The sequence below is a fragment of the Pteropus vampyrus genome, unplaced genomic scaffold, assembly GCF_000151845.1.
Source record: "Pteropus vampyrus isolate Shadow unplaced genomic scaffold, Pvam_2.0 Scaffold6, whole genome shotgun sequence".
Lineage (NCBI taxonomy): Eukaryota > Metazoa > Chordata > Mammalia > Chiroptera > Pteropodidae > Pteropus > Pteropus vampyrus.
Window position 1 is genome coordinate 6,186,467 of NW_011888787.1, and position 21,094 is coordinate 6,207,560.

The window sequence follows — 21,094 nt, forward strand, 5'->3', positions numbered from 1 at the left end:
TAGAAGTTACATGAACTTGGAGAATATGACCTGTGCTGATCTGGGGTGTGACAACATATTAGGGAAGTATTCATCTGCTTCAAGACTTTCTGTTGGCCTCTGTCTTCTTTATGTCTTCATTTCTTTGGTTGTTAGAACTCACAGGTAGCACTAGAATGGGTTAAAGGGGACACAGGCACAGCCTCCAAAAAAAAAAATCCCAAATCCAGAAATATAGAGTCATCATTTTCCAGATTAATATAGATGGACTGAAAAAGGTTCAATAAAAATGCTAGGGCAGGAGTTGGCAAAAGTTTTCTATAAAGGGTTCACTAGTAAATATTTTAGGCCTCATGGGCCATATGGTCTCTTTACAATGACTCAGCTCTGCTCTCAGAGCAGGAAAATAGTCATAGACAATAATAAACAAATGAACACAGTTCTGTTTTAACGAAACTTTATTTACAAAGTCAGCAGGCCAGATTTGGCCCATGGGCCTTAGTTTGCAGACCCCTGCACAAGGGTCTAAACCCAGAAGCCATCAAGACTGGCTTCGCAGGTCTTCCAAAGGTTGATAGGGGCTCTACTCTGTCTCCTCAAAAAAGGACAAAAATCAACTGTTTTGGATGTGGCATCAGTTTTGTTCTAATTATTTTGTGCTATGCTTTGGTGTTTTGATGTTCTTCTGAATGAGTGATCTTAATTCCTCCTTTTCGTGCTGACTTCCTTCTTTCTGTGTGTATATCTCTAAATGCTTCCCATTCTTCTTCACCCTGTCCCCTTGCGCTTACGGGTTGGCGATTTTAGAATGAGTCTCTTTCATGTTCATTCTTGCTAAAGCCTGGCTGCTTTTCAGCCTCCTCATCTGCACTAGAATCAAGAGGCACTGTGTAGTAGTGTAAACAGCACTTGTCTTGATCACTGGGCAGGATGTGCCACCAGCTAGCTGTGTGACTGAACAAATCACCTAACCTCTCGGAGTCTCCTTTTCCTCATCTGTCAAATGAGGGAGTTGGCTAACTGATCTCTAAAGTCCCTTTTAGCTCTAAGCTTGTAATTTTAGGAAGCTGCAGCCTCAACTCCAGGCAACTGTCTGGGGCCATTAATTAGGATGTCACTCACAGACCTTAATGAAACTGCCGGGAGGTCACAGAAATTAGCCACATGATTTCCTGGAGCTGGGGGCCTTCCTAAGGCCTTCATGGCTGAGGGGGTGGGGACACCAGCTCACTTCAGGGAATCTGAGAGCCCATCTGACTAGGAGAAAAGGAAGACAGAGGACTCCAGGACCCCTGTGCTCTAGGAAAATCAATTTCCATTCCTAAACCGAGGTTGCAGTAGATACAAAATGCACACAAATATTGACTTAGTTGGAAATAGGGCCCTAGTGGGAGCCACTGCTATTGGGAGGTGGGATGCTTTCCTTTCTCCACCCGACTCTTCTGTGTGCGGGTCTCCAGGCCATGTAAACCACACCCCTCAAAGCCCACCAGATAAGTATCTGACTAGGTCAGGAAGAAACGGAGACTTTGAGGGGTTAAAAAAAAAGAATTAGCAGATCCTAACACATGCCAAAGGAAAGAAGTCGGCTCTGTAAGCAGGGATGAGAGAGGTCAGGGAGCATCAGGGGGCTTGGACTTTGGCTGAGGCCGGGGCTGGCAGTGGTTGATAGTTTGGGGGAGGTGGGGGGGTGGGTGTTGTATGGCCTCATCCCACTCTCTCAGGTTCATCCCCAGCTCATAGCCCCACAGCTTGTGGACCAGGCAGATGGGCAGGGGGCAGGAGCCCTCTTCCTGCCTCCACAACAGCGTCTCAAGGGGGCGGGGAGGGAGTGGAGAAGCCCACATCTTGGCCTCCAGGAAAGCGGCTCTCATTGTCTGACTCTGCTAACGCTGTCTATTTGTAGCCTAAATAATTCACTCACCAATCTCTCAAGGAGCATTAGAAGAAAAACAAAACCCAACACAGACTTCAAGCTCAGGTTCCCACTGCACCTAAGACAGGCCAGGAGGCTGGGAGGCATTCCTAAGCTGTAGAGATGAAGGTGGCCTGCCTGCAAAGGTTCACTGGCAACCTTCCCCAAACAGCCTGGGGCCTGCTTTTGTAGTCCTTGAGCTAAGAATATTTTTTACATTTTTTAAAAGGTTTTTTAAAACAAACAAACAAAATCACCAAAGAAAAATACACCAAAAGGACTGTATGTGGCCTGTGAAGCCTAAAATATCTACTATCTGGCCCTTTCCAGAAATGTGCCAAGCCCTAATGTACTCCACAGGCTTGAAGGAGGTGATGCCAACCTTTGACCTGCTCCTTTACCACTCCACCCCGTGACTCCGTATGGGCAGAGATTTGAAGTTGTCAGAATTCTGATATTTAGTCTAGTAAGAAGATGCCATCACTGTTCGCCCCATCACCAAAAACAAAACAAAAATAAGAGGATAAACTCTGAAGTCCGGGGGAATGGTCTTGGTTCTGCAGTACGGGAGGGAGGGAGAGAAGCAGTGAGGGGCTGATATCGACAGTAAATTCAGCATCGTCTATGTTGGTCTCTGCTGACACCCCTGCTCCCCGTACTCTGCAATCCTGGTGATCCCAGCTGACCCCAGCAGTCACTGAGGTTGTAATTCTCTTACTGAAGAGATACCCAAGTAGCCCCTGTCTCTGAGTCCCTGAAGCCTGTACCAACTGTCAACTCTCAACCACCCAGCCCAGCAGGGGCTCTCCTCCTGCCCAGCCAGGCCTTTGAAGGGAAAGGACTCTGAGCAGTCCTGGACCCCGCCCAGACCTCCCATGGAGCCAGATCCTCCAAGAGTTACAGCCTCAGGACTGTGGAAGAGATGGGTCAGAGTGAGCAATGGGGCTGCCAGCTCCAAGTGCGCCAGCTGTAAATGGGCTGCGTGAGCTCTGGGCTATCATGGGGCCTGTTCGGAATTTTCTGAGCTGAGGACAAAGCGGAGATCCAGTGGCCCCACATCCTGGTGCGCAGGTATTCTGGATCATTTCAGATAGGAGAACAGTGACCTTATAAAAGTTCCTGCTCTAGGGTCTCCTGAGAAAAATGTTGCTGCTGTGCAGCTGTTCTTTGCAGGTTTCTGTTCTTGAGAGATAAAAAACAACATGGAAGGCCCAGGTTGGAATCCACATCCAGGCTGAATTGAAAGGTCACTAGTCTTAGAGAATTGGAGGCCCCAGCTGTGAGGCCTTGGGCAAGTCATCTCACCTCTCTGGGACTCAGTTTACTCATCTGTCCAAACAAGCAAACAAACAAAAACCTGAGGTGCTTGGATGGTGATGATTTTAAGGTCCTGTCCATCTCAAACCCAATGAACTAGCCAAATCAGGCCATGCCTCTGCAGAAACTTCGCTGGAAGCTGTCTGGCTTCATCTCTGTATTCCTTCCCAAGTCAAGCCAGTCCCATCCAAAGGAGACACAGCCGGTCTGGCATAAGGGGAGAGCGTTTTCCTTCAACGTGTTAGCAGCTTGCTGGGGATTCGGACTGATGTGAGGGAGGCGAGTGGTTGGTGCTGGGTGTGACCCTTGTCTTTGTGCAGCGGGTGGCTGAAGAGCTGCGGGAGTCTCATCCCCAAACCCCCCAAAGTGCCCACAGCCTGTGGCCCAGAAGCCGGTCTGATACCACATACCTTAATCCAAATTGCCTTTCGTCAGCTCTCCAACTTGACCGGACATTCCTTGAGGGCAGGAGTTGTATCCTGACCTTCTTCCCTGCCCCCCAGGAGAGCCCAGCACAGCACTAGGGATGTGGCGAGATCCGTGCATACCCGCTGAGCAGCTTAACTGCAACGCCCCCGGAAGCAGGGACACTGCGTTTGGCACGGGGCGTGTGTCGAGGTGAGTGAACCTCCATTCTTGCTGGGTGATGACCGGATACCATGCTTCAGTCCGTGGCTCAGTCAAGCTGTCCCGTCCAGGCTGTGACCCAAAAGCTATCGTGTCACCTAGAGAGCAAGTGATGGGGGAAGGTTAGAGAAGGGAATGAACACCCCCAGGATACGCAGGTCATGTAGAGGTCACTGCTGCCATCCCTTCCCCCTAAAGCAGTCTAGCCCAGGAAAGCGTGGCTAGGTGGCCATGCAAACATAAATCAGGCACGCCTCACCGCCGTGTGCTTCAGAATCACTACCCGAACTGCAAGCACAGTGATCTACAGGCTACGAACCCAAACCTATAAAATAGTTACAAATATCACCAGCTCTGTGAGGGGTCTCACTCTCTTCTAGTCTTAAATATACTCAGAATGTAAGTCTCCCTTGCCTGCCTGCAGATAGAAAGCTCTTCTTTATACCCAGCCACATTTTTCAGTGCTGCAGCTCCTTACGTTCTGTGCTCTCTGAAAACTCTGCTCTCTTCAGAGAGCTGAAGGCTGCCTTTCTGGCCTTTCTGTCTCTGTGCTTTGTATCTGTTTGCTTGCTTGCTACGTGCGGTGCTGGCGAGGGAGGCAGAGGCGGAGTCCGGCTGACCCCGCAGTGCCATCGCCTGTACGAACGGTGATAACAGCGAAAGAACAGATGAGCCCGGACACACGCGGACTTGCTAACGAGTTTGGTAACACTTTAATTAGCCCTTGTCCTGTGGGGCAGGCAGCAAACCGTGAAAACCATCACAGCACAGCAGTTCCGCTAGCGGAAGGCGGGTGCGAGTTAGGAATTATGGGGCTGCTGGGTGGGGTCAGTGGCTACTGTAGAGCGTCCCCTCTGAATTATCTAGAGGATTTCCTCAGTTCTCTACTTTGTTCTTGCGGACCTGACACTTTCCAGAGGCAGGCTCACTGCAGGCAGAGGAGGAAACCGAAGCATACGAAGCCATCGGGAAATGTGCCCGGGAGGGCGCATCAGATTTCAGATCCAGAAGCCCAAACTCCAGTCCCCAGAGGGAAGACAGACCTTGGGGGACCATCCGGAGATGTGCCCACAGGATTCACAGATCTCACCTTGAAACACGGACATCCCCGTAGGGCTCCTGCACCCCCTTCTCTACCCCAGGGCAAGGGGGAATGGTAGTGGAGGACGAAGTGTTCACCCCTAGATACCTTGGTGGTTTTGACTTTGTGTCCACTGCTGCAGCTCCATCCCGACAGGTCGGGGAGCACCTTGCACTCCTCCCCCGGCAGGCAGGGCTCCATCTGGCACCACCACTTCTGCAGGACGATGGAGGCTGTGGGAGCAGGAGGCAGTGAGGGCAGCGCTCAGCTCACCGTGAGTACAGTGTACAGTCAAGGAAGGAGGGTCTGTGCAGGATGCCCAACCACCCCTGGCTTTGAGTCTCTCCCCAACTCGGGCTGAGGCCTGAGCACTTAACCATATCAACCTCAATGCCACCGACTCCTGCATTTCACCAAAGATGGCTCAGGGTGAAGGCAGGGGACGTCTCTAAGGCAACTCTCAAATTGAGCCACTGCGTCATTAGCAGAGAGGCCCAGTCTCAACACACCCCCTTAGTGTGTGTGAGCAGGGGTCCACGGACCGGGAGTGAACAAGCAGGTATGTGTGTGAGCACCAGTGGGCACGTTTATAGTGCTGCCACGTGAGTGTGAGAAAATGAGCATGGGGGGGCGCTGTGGGAAAGGGGGTGGGTGTGAAGGAATGCATGGGTGAGCGATACACACGTCCACGTGAGGCGAGGGGAAAAGGCTGGCTTGAGAACGGGAGGCGGACGTGTGTGGGAGGCAGGTGTGTGTCAGAGGCTGGGAAGAAGCAGCAAGTGAAGCAAGCAACGTTTGCAGGCGTCTGTGTCTGTGTGAGCGCCAGGCAGAGGGTGCAGACAGGAGGGAGGGCGTGCGCGTAACAGGAGTTTTCCTCCTATAAGAGATGAGCATGGTCACCTTTGCCCCCCTCTCCCCAGAGGTTGCCCCATCACTTGAGACTTGACATGAAAGCCCTGAGATGGGTAAGAAATCGTATTCCCAGCAGATGGTGAGGCCGAGACAGATCTTCTTAGCTCTCTGATCTGGCCGTCCCCTCCGGTCCAGCCTCTCACTCACCGTCCACGCAGGAGGGCTTTGCCCGTGTGGTGCCAGCCACCTGGCCAGTAAAGCAAGAGCATTTGACAGTCTGGGATCGCTCCTCGATGCGGTTCCGGTTGCAGCAGCGATGAGAAGCTGTCACCTCGCAGGTGCCCTGCTTCACAGGGACTGCAGAAGCCCGCACAAGATCAGGCGCCCAGCCCAGGGCCATGACCTTGTTCCCATCCCACCCACCCTGGCTGTCCACAAGGCCTTCCTCCCGGCTTAGGGGAGGAGGGAACAGATGAAATCTGCCTACTGCTTCAGTGTCCCCGTCCCTTCTTTTTCCCCAGGGAGGCCACACTCCTCACCCTTTGGCAGAGCCCGGTCCTTAGGCAGAAGAAAGATGGAGTCCCACACCAACCCCCACCTCCCTGGCTTCCTCTGGGTGAGGGCAAGGGCCCAGGGCTTACAATGCGTGGGGAGGATCATCCGCTTACACAGGCTTTAGCCATCGCAGAAGGAAAACCACAGAATTAGGCCAGGAGACTAGACTTAAGCCCCCACCCGAGGGCGCCTCTCCCTGCATAGCCCCTTCTGGCCCAAATGGGAAGGTGTGCGATGGGTCTGCCCTCGCCTTCTCCACTGGAACAGCAGAGGGTGAAGAACAGACGAGGAGCCAGGGCCCCTGGATTCTGTCTCGGAGATCTGCCTGCTGAGGAATGGGGTGGGGTGGTGTCCAACTCTTCAGGTATCTTGGGAAGCTCCCTCCCCAGACCTTGCCACCACCCCCAAACCTGTGGGAGTTGGAGGCTGCAAGGAAGCCGAGGCCAGGATGGTCCACAGCCAGGCCAGGCAAAGTGCCAGCAGCCAGCTGCCAGGGCTCCAGTTCCACGAGGCCCTCTCAGGCATCCTGCGGAGAAAAGGGTGCACCTTGCTTGAGTCCAGGCAGGGCTCCCCTACCCTGTCCCAGCGCCCAATCCCAGCGCCTCTGTGCCATGCACTCTGGGAGGCACAGAGGTGAGTAGGGTGCACCTCTTGTCCCCAGGCAGCTCTCAGCCTGGCACAAACTTCTGTGGAAAGTAGTGAGTATTTTCCTAGCAGGAAAGGGAACGGCAAGAGAGACTGTCCTGTTGGGGAAAACACAGAAAGCTTTTTGGAGATGACATTTAGGAGCGGTCTTGAACGATGAACGAGACATGATCCCACGCAGGGCTGTGACATGGGAGGAACAGAAATGCTGACTCCTGTTTTTGAAGCACTTGACCCCGGGCACGTAGCAAACATGGTCTTGAATCTTTCAGGGCTATCCTACAAAGGAGGATTATCTGTACCTATTTTACAGATGAATAAACTGATACTCAAAAAGCCTGGACGCAGCCTAAGCAACCATCAAACAAGGGCCGGCTAAATACATTGGGAGCATTTGTACAAATGCAGTCCCATCCAGGCAGCTGTAAAAAGAAAAAAAAAAAAAAAGAATGAGGAAATGCTTTACGTGCCGAGGCACACAAGGCTCTCTAACCATAATCCACCATTAAGGGAAAAAAAAAAAAGCAAAGTGCAGGATGGTGCGTATAAAATGAGTAAAAGAGAGAGATCATATGTGTTGCTCAAATATGTATAAGCTAGCTCTGGAAAATACAAAAACACTGGTTGCCACCAAAAAGGGGAACTAGTTGGCTGGGAGATAAAGGTAGAGGGAGACTTATTTTCCTACCTATCGCTCTTTTATATTTTGGGTTTTGAACCATAAGAATGTACTAGCAAGTCGATTTAAACAAATTTAAATTTAGAAAGGAAGAATGGAAACTGGCTAATAGAAGTCAAATGACCTGCCCAAAGCCAGGCAGCATGTGGGTGACAGAGCCCAGAGCCCAGGAGCCTGCCTTATTCGCACCTTGCTTCTGCTCTCTTTCCCCTCCTTCTGCCCCGCTCCCCTATCCTCGATGGCTCAGGCCTCCCCAATCTATCCCAGAGGATGGACTAGAAATGGAGGGAGTCCCTGGGAAGCAGAAGCACAGAGCAGCTTCTGCTCTGCTGCATGGCTGGGCCCCTGGGCCATTGCTGGGCTCCCTTGGCTGCCAGCACAGCACCGGGAACACTAGAGATCAAATCAAATGCCAGCACCTGGCCGCGCTCTTAGATACGGTGCTGGATCTCTGTCCACCCCCTTCTCCCTCTCTTCATCGATCTCCTCACTCACCTTTATGGGGATCTTTCAGCTTCTGGTTGTTCATCCACTGACCTCAGACTCATTCGACCTAGACAAGTAGGAAGGATTCTTGGGTGGTTGCAAGGGACAGACAGAGCTCATGGTCCTGCAGGGGGCGAAGGGGGGCCTGGGTGCAGGCAAGCGGGGATGGGCTGGGCAATGAAGCAGAGCCTGATTCTGAGGCTATTCCCCAAGGTGCCAGGGCATGGGGCAGTTTCTCCTTTGCCCTGGCACTTTGCAGGGGTCCTTGCAGACTCTGGGAACATATAGGGCGGTGAGGCTGAGAAGAGTAGCTGAGAGTTTCTCTGTCCCAGGAGGGAAGCAGGGCTGATGGTAGGAGGTGTCTAAGAACCATTGCTGTCACCTCTCTGGTCTTGGGATGGAGCTTAAGCCAGGGCAGGGTTCCTGAGCAGAATGTGACAGGATGCTGCCCAAAGAGGCACCTGGAAAAGACCCCTGAGGTCCTGAATCCTCTTTGCTTCCACCTCCTACCCACCTCGCACCCGCTTCCTGGACTCATACGGAGACAGCTGGACTCTGCCACCTCACCCCCATTCCCACTCCAGAGGGCTATAAAGGAGGCCCTCCAGCTCTCCGAGCCTCAGAGGGCCCAGCTCCAACAGCGTCTCCATTTCTTCATAATACCTCTCCTCCCTCAGCTTCCAAAGGGAGGTGGACTGAGGCAGGTAGGATGGTGGGGGCCAGGAAGGACTGGGAACCCTGTGTCCCAGCCTCTGGAGTGAGAACCCAGAGAGGACCATGGGGCAGGGGAAGCGGTGCCGACACCCGGGCAGGGCTGTGCTCTGTGGGCAGAGAGCTGCTCATTTTTCTAGATGTACCTCTTCTCTGAGTGGGTATCACCTCTCCCTGTCCCCATCAGGAACTTTCAGTTTGATCACTACAGAGGCAGTTTTGTCTTCTCCCAGGCAGTTCCCACCCCATTTCTCTCGGAGCTGCCACACCCTCCAACCCAACTCTCCCATCTCTCCTATGAACCCCAAGACCCAAAAGACCTGGGCGGGGGGTGGCGTTTGGGCTGGGTTCTCTGGCATTCTATTCCCTTCCTCAGAGAGCTGGAGAAAGAAGCTTCTGGGATTTCCTCTCCGGCTCCCACACTCTTGCCTCAGTTTCCCAGCATGTTTTCCCCCAACCCCAGTCCAGGCTGCGGGGAGGCTGAGTTCGCAGCTGGCAAACCAACGCGGGGTTGAGGGGTGTGAACCATGAGAACCTGTAACCTTTCCCTACCTTCTCCCACCTGCCATTCCTCGCCTTCCCCGCCCCGCTCCCACTCAGTCCTCCAAATTCTGAGCCCCACCCCTGAGACCTACCTGCCCCCACGGCGGTGCCACTGGTCCCCCCGCTGGCCTGAGGTTCTCCTTGCCCCTGGGCCGGGACCAAGACTCGGAAAGGGGACTTCCGGCGGGAGCGGCCAGCTCGAGTGCTGTCTAGTGCCGAGCCCCGAGCCCCTCACCAAGTTGCTGCGCCCCGGAGGCGGCAGGGCTCTGGCCAAAGTGGCATCGCAGTCGTGCGGGGCCCGGCTCCGGGCATGGGGGAGCTCCGGGTCCGCCAGGCCGGCTCGGCAGAGCTCAGCCGGAGTCCCTCCGAGGCTCCCGCCCGCAGGCCGGGAAGCACGCAGCCGCCGCCGCCTCCTCCGGGACATTGAGGGGCGCGCGGACGGCGCTCGGCCCGGCCGGCTGCAGGCGCAGCGGCCCCTGGCGGTCGAGGCAGAACGAGGAACCAAAGGATCTCTGGCCCCCGCGGTTCCTTAAGGGTGAACATCTCCCGGGTGCAGGCCGGAGTCACTCAGAGAAGTCCCTCAAAACGCTCCAGGTTTGGGGGCTTCCGGGAGGTGGGGCGGGGGGTGGACTGAGTGTGAGGAGTGACTTCCCAGACCATCGGGGGTTTTAAGCTTTACAGATTCCAGAACTGCAGTAATATGGTAGCCACTAACCACGTGTGGTTATTTAAATTTAAATAGAAATTAAATAAAATGTAAAGATTGAGTTTTTCATTCGCACTCACCACATTTCGAGTGCACAATAGCCATTGCTAGCTAGGGACCACTGTGCTGGTGGGAAAAATGAATAATATTCTCATTGCACAAAATTCTCTCTGACAAGCCTCTTCTAGATTGATATGTCAGCCTCTGCTGTTAAAAGGTTAAAATTCAGGCGGGAATAGCAAATGATTTCTACCCTAGGAGAGGTATCTTCAGGGGCGGGAAGGACTAGGTAGGGGTAGAGGTAGAGCAGGCAGGAGGGCTACCATAGGCTGGTCCCTCCGGATGAGGGGTGTGAACCCCAATTTGGAAACTAAACTCTGAGACTCAATTTCTTCATCATCATAACAACTGCAGTATAATTGCAATTTTATAACTCTTTACAGGGCAAGATTTTGGATGTGAAAGCATTAGACAAAGGGGAGGAGGCGGTCTGTGAATGTGTCTCTTTACAGGAGGGACAGCCCTCTTAGGTTAAGAGGGCTTTGGGGCTGGGGTAATGGGGAAGAGAGATGCAAGGGAAAGAAGCCCAGTTCTGAGCTCTGAGCCACAGCATGTGGCCGGGGATAAAGGGGGCCTGTCTTGAGGATGCCCAACCCTTCTCCCTAGCTGAGGCCTGGTAGAGCCAGTCACTGAGAAGAGGCTCAGTTCCCAGCAGAGGAGAATATTTCACAAGTCTGCTTCTTCCCACTTCACCCCCCACTTTCTCCTTCTCACTGTGCTGCCTCAGGGAGGAGTAGAGGTGATGGCCTTCTCGCCAAGTTCTGGGGCAGTCTGAGGACGGAGGAAATGTGATGATGCCAAGAGGAGGAAGTGAGAGGTTCAGGGAGAGGAGAGCTTTAGGATTTGGGTATGACCTGAGGGCTGTTCTGGAGCTCAAGAGAGCTGTTGACATCCCTGCTGACCATCTGATGCGTCTCTGGGGCATGACTCTGTGGCCTACTTGCAGCCACACCATGCTGGGTGCTGTGAAGAGCAGGGATTAGGGATCTGGGTGACAGAGAAGTGGTAAGCAAAGTGTCCCAGAAACACTGAATAATAAAAATAGCCAGGATGCTATATTTTTTCTCTTGTCTTTGGCTTGCCGCTGCTGTTTATGCCCATTGATCTGAGCGCTGGCTACAGTTTTTCTCAAACAGAAGGGAACTACCCATAGCAACGGCATGTTCTTTATCTGCCTGTCTGCCTGTGCCACTCTGTATCTTTGGACTGATTTTTTTTTTTTTCTTATGACTTCTTTTTCTCTGGCTCTCTCTGCCCAGAGTGCAGGCACAATTATAGCAAGTCTAAAAATGCGAATGACCGTTATGAGATTTTTATCTAGAAGCTGCCAGGAAAGCCACTCCTTCTGGGGGCACAGTTTAGCCCAGGAACAGAGAAGGTTATGGTCAGGAAGCACCCTGCCCACAAAGCCCAGAGGTGGAGTCCCAACCATGAACAGAGGTGGAGTCCCAACCATGAACTCAGTGGTCCCTGAGAGCTACTTTCGAGTTGCACTAGGGCCACAAGGGCCCTGGACCCTGGATGGGGTATAAGTGTCTCTAGAGACCTACCAATCAGTTCCATGAGACCACCCTTCCCCTTACAGGCAGGAAACTTAGCCTGGCCTCTGTCTCCCCCTCGTGGCAGCGGTAGAACTTGTTCAGCATCCCCAGACTGCTCTCAGCCTCTGCCTTAAGAGAAGGCGGGGGAGGGTGGGAGAGGAGGAACCCCAACTCTTCTCTCTACCTTTCACCTCCCTCTTAACTCTTCCTCCCTGATCCCGCAAAATCAGCTTGGTTCTTAAAACAGAATCGGATTTGGACGTCCGGAGACTGACATGGGCGTGAACCTCTCGTTTGCTGTGTGACTTCTTGGAGCAAGTCTGTAAAATAACAGGATCGTAGCGTCATCGGTAAAAATAGATAATAATAAAACCTACCTTTAAGGGTTGGTGTGAGGTATAAGTGGCCTAATATGTGGAAAGTGCTTTTTAGAGGATCTACTAAGTAGTAAGTCCTCAATAATAGTAGTTACTGTGGTTATCCACACTAACTAGACCTGTGGTCAGGGGAGGTCTAAGTGGGGAAATCTGGTCCTGAGAGACAAAGCGGAGTCGGAGTGGCAACCGCTCTCCCAGATCGAGGTGGTCTTCACGGAGCCGGGAAACTTACCCCCAGCTCCATAATTCAGGATGGCTGGCTCCAGCCTGCGTGGTCACCACCCCAACACCACGCCAGCTTCCTCGCCCTCACTCTCTCACTCCAGTAGACCCAGCCAGAGGTGTTATCACACCAGGTGCTTCATACCCAGCGGTAGCAGAAGCGGCTGGTTTCGCTGAGGTCACCAACCCCATCAACTCGCCGGGCAGGCTGGCCGCAACTGAGAACGAGGGGACACCATCCTCTCGTCACAATAGGGAGGTTCTAGCTGATGACTAACCTAGAGCACGGCTGAAACAGTGTCCTCTCCATCCCCTTCCCACAAGAGCAGACCCTTCTCCCCCCAAGGAACGGGGGCGGGGCGAAGCCGGAACCCGGCGGGGAGATGCCGCGAGCCAGTGGGGCGGTTCCGGGGTGGCCCAGAACAGGAGGAAGTTTTGCCGGGGACCCGCCCTGCCCGCCGGGAGCCAATGGTGGGGTAGAGCGGGCGGGAGCGAGCCCCGCCCACCGCGAGCCCTAGGGGCGGGGCCTTTCTTGGGGCGGGGCCACGGCCGAGGGCGGGGCAGGGAGGCAGCATGCTAAACCGGGTGCGCTCAGCCGTGGCGCACCTGGTGAGCTCCGGGGGCGCCCCGCCCCCGCGCTCCAAGTCTCCAGACCTGCCCAACACGACCTCGGCGCTGCCCGCCGCCCCTCCGGAAGCGCCCAGGAGCCCTCCAGCGAGGGCTGGGAGCGGGAGCGCAGTGCCGGTGAAGACAGCAGAGGTTCGAGCGAGCTTCTCCCGACCGACCTTTCTGCAGCTGAGCCCGGGGGGGCTGCGACGCGCCGACGACCACACTGGCCGCGCTGTGCAAAGTCCCCCGGACACCGGCCGTCGCCTGCCCTGGAGCACGGGCTATGCCGAGTGAGAGCCCCTGGGGACACCCTAACCAGGATGGGAGACCCACCCCCACTGCCCTCCTCACCTCAGCATCTTAGGCGCTGGGTGCGTCCCCCTTGCTGTGCTCGGTGCCAGCAGCTGCCTTTTCCCAGAGCCCTTGCTATCCTCTGGGCTGCGGGCCGCACCTCCTCCCAGCCCTTTCCCCGGTCGGCGTAGCCTTCCTCCGGACCTTCCAGCTCGTTGACCACCCTCACCTGCGCCGCCTCAGGACCCTGTTCCCTCCCAGAGTCGGGAGGGTTGAGGGCCCCGTGAAGGATGAGTTAGCCTGTGCCCAGTCGTGGCCCAGCAGTTTACTGGCTAAAGGAGGAAGGGTTTCAAGGAGCGGGGGGTGTCTTTTAATAAAGGAGATGGCGACTAGAAAGACTCGCTCCCAGACTTACCGACCCCAGCGCCCCAGTTCCCTGTCCCTCTTACCATTCCCCTCCCCCTCTACACCCAGAAATAGTCCGCGACACCTGGCGGCCGCGAGCTTCCCCGGGGACAGGGGCGGGGGCCGTGCGGGGAAGCGGAAGGGTCCCCTTTGAACACCCCCGGGCGGGTGGACTCGCGCTGGCCAGGCAAGGAAGTGGATACCCGGAGGAAGCCGCCGGCTTGCTCCCAGGCGATGTGTGTTTTTAATGCCTGTGCTGGGAAAACGGAGCACAGAGAGACATGGGGGCGCTGAGGTCGCCGAGGGTGGTGGCTGGTGGACCTGTGGCCCCATCATCTCTTTAGCTTCCTATTTGGGAAGAGTTGGCGGTTGGTGGCTCCCGCGCAATGCCAGTGGGCTCCCATCCCTACCTTATTTCAATTCCTCTTTCGCGGTCTGGGCTGGAGTACTTCCTCATTGCCAAAGCAGCAGAAACTTTCACTACAAGGTTTTAGGATACCGGTGGGTGTGCGCATGAGGTTGGGGTGCTGTGGGACAAGGCACTAGAAGAGTTGATTGGGTTTCAGGGTGAGATGTAAGGTCTTGGCAAGCGGGGAAGTAAAACCTCGGGCCCCCCAACCAGCCCTTCCCTCTGGCAGCACGGTTAGGGATGCCTGCTTTGCCAGGGGTGGGGGACTTGAGGCAGGCAGGTGCTGCTGCCAGCCTTTGTATGAGGTGGTGGGGCCTGACTCCCAGACAGTACTCCCTGTGCTTTGCCTTGCCTCTCTTCTCCCTCTGGCCTGGATCCCAGGTGGCTGTGACCTTTCTCAGCTTGGCCAGCAGGCCAGAGAGAAAGAGAGAGTGTGCGTGTGTGTGTCTAAGGTGGGAGTTATTCCAGGACCTGGTCTGGTGTCCAACCTGATGTGGTCATTCTGGCCCGGCAGGGTCATCAACGCTGGCAAGAGCCGGCACAATGAGGACCAGGCTTGCTGCGAAGTGGTGTATGTGGAAGGTCGGAGGAGTGTTTCAGGGGTACCTAGGGAGCCCAGCCGAGGCCAGGTAAGCCCCCAGCCCTCTTCCTAACCTGCAGAGACAGAGTGACTCATCTCCCCAGGGATTCTAGGCACCTGGTTTTAAATCTGAGACATGTGCAAGACCCACCTCCTCCTAGCTCACACTGGCTTTCTGCTTCTGGCACAGAACCTTTATCTGGCATTGATCAGTTAGATTTGACCACGTCAGTATGAATATTTAGTTTTCCACTTAAAATGCTCATGTATTTATGGATGATTTAATTAATTACCAACGCTTATTTTTGCACCTTTTATCCTCTGAATTTGGCTTTTTTAATGGTTTACCTTCTGTCACAAAGTAGGCCCTTGGGGAATGAGTGAATAAATCTAATTTGCCTTTATTGCCAGGCTTTGCCCTCCTCTCTGATGTGTGTATGGATGCCCAGAGGCTTACTATTCATCCTGCATAGCGCGCACACACACACACACACACACACTCAGTCACTCACTCCCACTCACACTCACTCACCTCCAACTTTTCCTCCACCAGGGACTCTGCTTCTACTACTGGGGCCTGTTTGATGGGCATGCAGGGGGCGGAGCTGCCGAAATGGCCTCCCGGCTCCTGCATCGCCACATCCGGGAGCAGCTGAAGGACCTAGTGGAGATACTCCAGGACCCCTCCCCACCTCCCGTCTGCCTCCCATCCACTCCGGGGGCCCCAGCTCCCTCGGACTCCTCTCACTTGGTTGGTCCTCAGTCTTGCTGGTCTTCACAGAAGGAAGTGACCCATGAGAGCCTGGTAGTGGGGGCCATTGAGAATGCCTTCCAGCTCATGGTGAGTGGGTGGCCCGGGCCAAGGGCCTGCTAGACAGATACCCTGGTCAGTTCTGTGTGAGGTTCAGGTGGCCTGAGAACCCCCAGTACCTTAGAAAGCCTGAGCAGAGCTTGGTTCAGAGGGGCGGGAGAAGGGGGAGTTACACCCGTATCTTCCCTCCTCCCTTCCAGTGTGGCTTGGCTGGACCAGTTGACTTTTGCAGAGGAAGGGGGATGGCTGTATCCCTGGAAACTTTTCTTCATCCACCCCCTTCTACCCTTCCTCATGTGGCAGGATGAGCAGATGGCCCGGGAGCGGCGTGGCCACCAAGTGGAGGGGGGCTGCTGTGCACTGGTTGTGGTCTACCTGCTAGGCAAGATCTATGTGGCCAATGCAGGTGACAGCAGGTATGCAGGGAAGGGGGAGGGCTTTGAAAGTGGCTACAGGGGGTCACACTCTGGGATAGGGGTACAGAAAAGAATGAGATGTCGGATGTTACAAATTAAAGACCGGAGGGGGTCAGGAGGGATTACAGACATAAGAAAGGGCCCGAAATAGCCATGTGTGGAGGAAAGCTGAGGGTCTGGGTTCGGGATCCTGAAGGCCATTATGGAGAAGGCCTGGTCTTTCTGGAATTCTCCACGAGGGGGCCGAGGAGAGCCAAGCTCAAACTTTTTCCTTCTCCGGGCAGAGCCATCATTGTCCGGAATGGTGAAATCATTCCAATGTCTCGGGAATTCACCCCAGAGACTGAGCGCCAGCGTCTTCAGCTGCTCGTAAGTGGGAAAAAACTCCCACTCCTGTTCTTTGTTGAGCCTCGTGCCTGTCTGAACCCTATGTCCCAAGGACTGCCCCACCCCCACTCCACGGACAGCTCCTTACTGGGAGGAGCACTGGGCTGAGGTGGTGGAGGAAGCAGCAGGAAGGAGCGTGGGCTGTTCCGGTGCTCCCACCATGGCCCCAGCTGAGGAGGAAGTGGAGTCAGAGGTGTGGAGGGAACAGCAAAGGCCCCTGAGGGGCAATATGGTTGAGAGCTTTAAGCACTGGCTCTGGAGCCGAACTGCCTGGGATGGAATCCTGGTTCAAGTACATTGCTAATTGTGACTTTGGACAGCTCTCCTAACCTGCATCAGTAGTTTCTGCCTTTAGGATTGCCGTGAGCAGTAAATGAGTTAATATACGTTAATATTAGACAGTGCACAACACCTTGTAAACTTCGTTTAAGGGAAGGCTGTAATTAAGATCATTTATACACCAGGGTGTGCTGTAAACCTAATGCCCTCTGGCCACTCCCAACCCCAGGGCTTTCTGAAACCGGAGCTGCTGGGCGGTGAATTCACACACCTCGAGTTCCCCCGCAGAGTTCAGTCCAAGGAACTGGGTCAGAGGATGCTGTATCGGGACCAGAACATGACCGGCTGGTAACACTTCCCTCAGAGCTGGGCCCATTCCCGTGGTGACACAACCAGTCCCTCACCAGCAACAAGGTGGAAGCTGGAGACTGGGCCAGGCTGGGAGTTGGGAGGATATGGCTCCTCTTAGGGTTCTGTGTGAGGGGCGTGGCTCCTAGGGGAGAGGGCCTTTGATGCCTGGGTGATGCCTCCTCTACTCCCCCCTCCCCAGGGCCTACAAAAAGATCGAGCTGGAGGATCTCAGGTTTCCTCTGGTCTGTGGGGAGGGCAAAAAGGTAACTCCACGGTAGAGGTGGGAGAGGGCAGGAGGACCCACCGCAAGTTGTCTAGGGAGGTGGAGGTGCTACCTGAGGGCAGGGGTGGGAGGGGCCGTGCTTTCAGAGAGGCTGAGAGAGGGCTATGGCAGCACCCCTGCCTCATTGCCTTTAGGCTCGAGTGATGGCCACCATCGGGGTGACCCGGGGCTTGGGAGACCACAACCTCAAAGTCTGCAGTTCTACCCTGCCCATCAAGCCCTTCCTCTCCTGCTTCCCCGAGGTGAGCCACATGGGGACCTTCTTAACACTTACCCCTGCACACTTACCCCTCTCCCAACCCAAAAGTCTGAGGTTGTCTTCCGGACCTTTCATGGCAGTTTAACTGAAGAAGGCATATCGGATCCAAAATTATAGCTATTGGCAAATAAACCAGATAGATGAAAATGTGTGTGTTTATCACCTTCCCTCTGGGGGTGTTGGGCTGGCTTTTGCCACAGGTCTCTTCATCCCCAAGCTCCCTCTCCACCCTCTTTCCCCACCAGGTGCAAGTGTATGACCTGACGCAGTACGAGCACTGCCCAGATGACGTGCTAGTCCTGGGGACAGATGGGCTCTGGGATGTCACCAGTGACTGTGAGGTCGCCGCCACTGTGGACAGGGTGCTGTCAGCCTATGAGCCCAATGACTGCAGCAGGTAGGGGTTGAATGGCGGTGACGGATGACAATGGGGAAGGAAGGGGCAAAGGGAAGCAGCGAGGGCCCTGCGTATGTATCTTCCCATGTACATGTTGGTGCCCATGTGCTCCTGGCAGGTACACAGCTCTGGCCCAAGCTCTGGTCCTGGGGGCCCGGGGCACCCCCCGGGACCGTGGTTGGCGTCTCCCCAACAACAAGCTGGGTTCCGGGGATGACATCTCAGTCTTCATCATCCCCCTGGGAGGGCCAGGCAGTTACTCCTGAGAGGCTCAGCCCTGCCCCCCCACTCCCCCACCCCTGCCGTCCCAGCCTCTCCACACTTACCCCTCTCCCAACCCAAAGTCTGAGGTTGTCTTCCGGACCTTTCATGGCAGTTTAACTGAAGAAGGCATATCGGATCCAAAATTATAGCTATTGGCAAATAAACCAGATAGATGAAAATGTGTGTGTTTATCTACTTTGACTAGAAACTGAAAGGCAACAAAAAGCTCTTTGGGGTGCTGGAAGGTACACCAGGACAGTCTTAAGGTTGTGGTGTTCCGGGGTTCGTTCGTCTGCCCTCCGCTTGTCCCCCCGCCACACTCTCATCCGTTCTGTGGCTCCAGTCATCCGCTGGTGTCGCCTAAGTCAGCGTTTCCAGCCAGACCTCTCCGGAGCTTTAGACCCTCACATCCCAGTCCTCTCTTGAACATCTAGGCATCCCACAGGCACTTCAGCGGAACATACCTCAGACTGAACTCATCGTTTCCTGGGCAAACATGTGCCTCTGGTTCGTCATCTCAGTGGGCGCCAGCTCAGCTGCTCAAGGTAGAAACCTTGGAGTTGGTCACCTTTGGCTTCTACATCTTCCTCATCAAGCTAATCAGCCACTAAGTATTGTTGATTATATAAAACCGTTCTTTATATTTGTCCACTTATCTCCACCCCTACCGTCAATACCTTAGTACCTTAATTCTTTACTGCATTAGCCTCCTAACTCATCTCCTAACTCTGTCTCCAGGCCATGCCCCTGTTTCTCCCAATATACTGTGGGCATGACAGAGTGACCTTTCTGCAGTACGAATCTGAGTTGGTTATTCCCCTGAGAGAACATTTCAGTGGCTTCTTACTACACCGAGACCAAAATCAACACTCAACTCTCTAGTGTGGCATATAAGGGTTTTCATGATCTGGCCACCATTTCCTCCTGCAGCCCAGTCTGTCACCACTGCCACTACCCTCCTGGGGTTTTTGTGACTCTGTAGGCCTTTAGTAGCTCCAACCCATTTAAAACCTACACATCACCTTGAACACTTCACCTGTCCTTCAAAGCTGGGTATCCCACACTTACCCCTCTCCCAACCCAAAGTCTGAAACTGTTTTGACCTCCTTTCATTGTAAGTTTAACTGAAGAAGCGGTGCCAGATCCAAAGTTATAGCCGTTGGCAAATCAACCAGATGGATAAAAATGTGTATATTTGACTAGAAACCTGTCACCGGCACGCCGATCCCATTGACTATGCCAAGTGTCAGCACCAAGCTGATCGAGAAGGGAAGGTCTGATGGTGAGATGCCCAGTTGGAAGAATGCACAGGAGACGACATTAGAATGCAGTGGCAGGCACCAACTTTATTGTGCGGAGCACAGTCCTATTGGGAAGTGCAGTCTACTGCGGTGGGGCGGGGGTGGGGGGGGCGGGGGCGGTGCGGTATTGCGCACACAGAATTCTTCTGCTCCCCTTTTTTGTGCTCCCCTTCTGCTCTCCAGGGGACCACATGGCTCCACACATAGCAGAGTACAATAGTAACTTTTAGCCACATATGCGTGATACAATAAGCTGAAGTATGTTTATGTATTTTAGGCGCAGGCGCCCTACTACACTAATGGAACATTTTAAATCCAGGGTCCCATTCCTAGCTGCGGGCCTGGATCACAGCCAGACCTGGGACCAGCCGGGCCTTGGATTCAGCTGGGCCTGGTGCCCACAAAACCAAAAGGCAACAAAAAGTTCTCTGGGTTGTGGTGAAAAGTACACCAGAACAGTCTCACCTCCACGCATGCCTCCTCCGCAAAGACTGCCTCCTGTATAACAGTTCACACAGGTAGAGCCAGGTCCATATAATCAGGGTTCGATAACTGTTAGCTAGCTTTAAGTTGTCTTTTTCTGAATTTAGACTATGTACTTTGGCAGAAATTGATCTGAACTGAGCACACAGCTCTCGGTTCACACTCGGTAAATGTTGAGTGAGCAGGTTGAGAGGCCTGGGGACCAAAGCGCTCGGGCCCTCGGTTTCCTCATTTACCAAGTGTATGAGTTGCACTTCAGATCTCTAACGTCCACGTGACTTCCAACATTCATTCATTCAGCAAATATTTGTTGAACACCTATTATGTGCCACCCACGGTGCCAGGCTGCAGGAAGGGACAGGTTGGAGGAGCATAGGGACCAGCAGGGAGCAAGCTTGGGAGCCAGACAGGCCCCAATGTCTGAAGTCTTGTTCCATCACATACATATCGCAAAAATTGGGGCAAGCCACTTCTCTGCGGCTCAGTTTCCTTCCAAGCAAAAGAGAATGGGTATACTTAGCCCCCCAAAAATCTGCGATGAGTAGTAAAAGGGTAGAACTATGTAGTGCACCAAACACAAGCTAATGAAATGTTAATAGACGGTAATCCTCCGGCCACCTGACTGGGTTGGAGACACACATGTGGGTAAATACCCAATGTGTCAAGTCAGACTGGGCGAAAATGTCTCTGTCAGCACAGAAAATGTTATTACGGTGGGAACTGAATGCCCAGCTGCGGATCCGGATTTCTACTAGCGTCCTTTGAGGGGTAGGTAGGAACTGGACTCATGGAAATTCCAGGTCGGGAGAAGGAAGGAAACTGAAGTGGAACGGTGGCCCAGGTCTCGAAGGTTCTGAAAAGTTCTCAAGGTGGGGGATGGTGTTGGACCGGACTCATTCCGCAAAGGTTTTAGGGGTAGAGGATAGGTCTCTTTCGCAGCCCCCTCCTCGGGCATCCAGGAGGCCGCCCTTTCCTAGTCCTGCTTCCCGGGAGGTCCCAGGTGGTGTAGACACAGGTGGCTGGGTGACCACCGGAGGGCAGCAGCGGCCCTTTGCTGACCCCACCCGGAGCTCTTCTCAACTTTCCGAGCGCCGTCTGTCCCTAGGGGCTGGGAGGCGGGGCAGAGGGAGAGTCCTCGGGGTTCCCGCCTCGCCCCGCTACCCACTCCTCTCCAGTCCAGGCATCTCCTTAGAGCCCGGGGGCCGGCGACCCAGAACTCCAGCCACTGGCCGGGGAGACCACCGGTGGCGCCGCGCCCGGGCTGTGGGCGGGC

At 54.3% G+C, this 21,094-nt stretch overlaps 2 protein-coding genes across 3 annotated transcripts; one reads left to right on the forward strand and one right to left on the reverse strand.

The window, feature by feature from the left end:
* Positions 1–419: 419 nt before the first annotated feature.
* On the reverse strand, positions 420–9,811 carry FAM19A3 (family with sequence similarity 19 member A3, C-C motif chemokine like). 2 transcript variants are annotated; one of them, XM_023535684.1, is made up of 7 exons: positions 9,483–9,811; positions 8,146–8,203; positions 6,975–7,069; positions 6,737–6,852; positions 5,979–6,128; positions 5,028–5,152; positions 420–3,936 (listed from the first exon to the last, which is right to left on the reverse strand). In XM_023535684.1, exons 4-7 carry the CDS (start codon positions 6,849–6,851, stop codon positions 3,925–3,927), a joined length of 402 nt encoding a protein of 133 aa, XP_023391452.1. In that variant the 5' UTR covers position 6,852; positions 6,975–7,069; positions 8,146–8,203; positions 9,483–9,811; the 3' UTR covers positions 420–3,924. The 2 variants fall into 2 exon arrangements, with proteins under 2 accessions (XP_023391452.1, XP_011365355.1); XM_011367053.2 differs by lacking the exon at positions 6,975–7,069.
* Positions 9,812–12,819: 3,008 nt separating this feature from the next.
* PPM1J (protein phosphatase, Mg2+/Mn2+ dependent 1J) lies at positions 12,820–18,216 on the forward strand. Its single transcript, XM_011367070.2, has 10 exons — positions 12,820–13,195; positions 14,525–14,639; positions 15,144–15,431; positions 15,705–15,817; positions 16,102–16,186; positions 16,713–16,831; positions 17,034–17,097; positions 17,252–17,359; positions 17,622–17,773; positions 17,892–18,216. The coding sequence occupies exons 1-10, from the start codon at positions 12,870–12,872 to the stop codon at positions 18,037–18,039; spliced, it is 1,518 nt and encodes a 505-aa protein (XP_011365372.1). The 5' UTR covers positions 12,820–12,869; the 3' UTR covers positions 18,040–18,216.
* Positions 18,217–21,094: the final 2,878 nt, after the last annotated feature.

Bases quoted from the DNA above. Each gene is read 5' to 3' on its own strand.
- FAM19A3 (XM_011367053.2), bottom strand. From the start codon at position 6,851: ATGCCTGAGAGGGCCTCGTGGAACTGGAGCCCTGGCAGCTGGCTGCTG. The intron at 6,129-6,736 runs GTTTGGGGGTGG...GGGCTTCTGCAG, and splicing joins GCAGCCTCCAACTCCCACAG to TCCCTGTGAAGCAGGGCACC. The intron at 5,153-5,978 runs GTGAGTGAGAGG...CTGCTCCCACAG, and splicing joins AAAGCCCTCCTGCGTGGACG to CCTCCATCGTCCTGCAGAAG.
- PPM1J (XM_011367070.2), top strand. From the start codon at position 12,870: ATGCTAAACCGGGTGCGCTCAGCCGTGGCGCACCTGGTGAGCTCCGGG. The intron at 15,818-16,101 runs GTATGCAGGGAA...TTCTCCGGGCAG, and splicing joins GCCAATGCAGGTGACAGCAG to AGCCATCATTGTCCGGAATG. The intron at 17,774-17,891 runs GTAGGGGTTGAA...TGCTCCTGGCAG, and splicing joins GAGCCCAATGACTGCAGCAG to GTACACAGCTCTGGCCCAAG.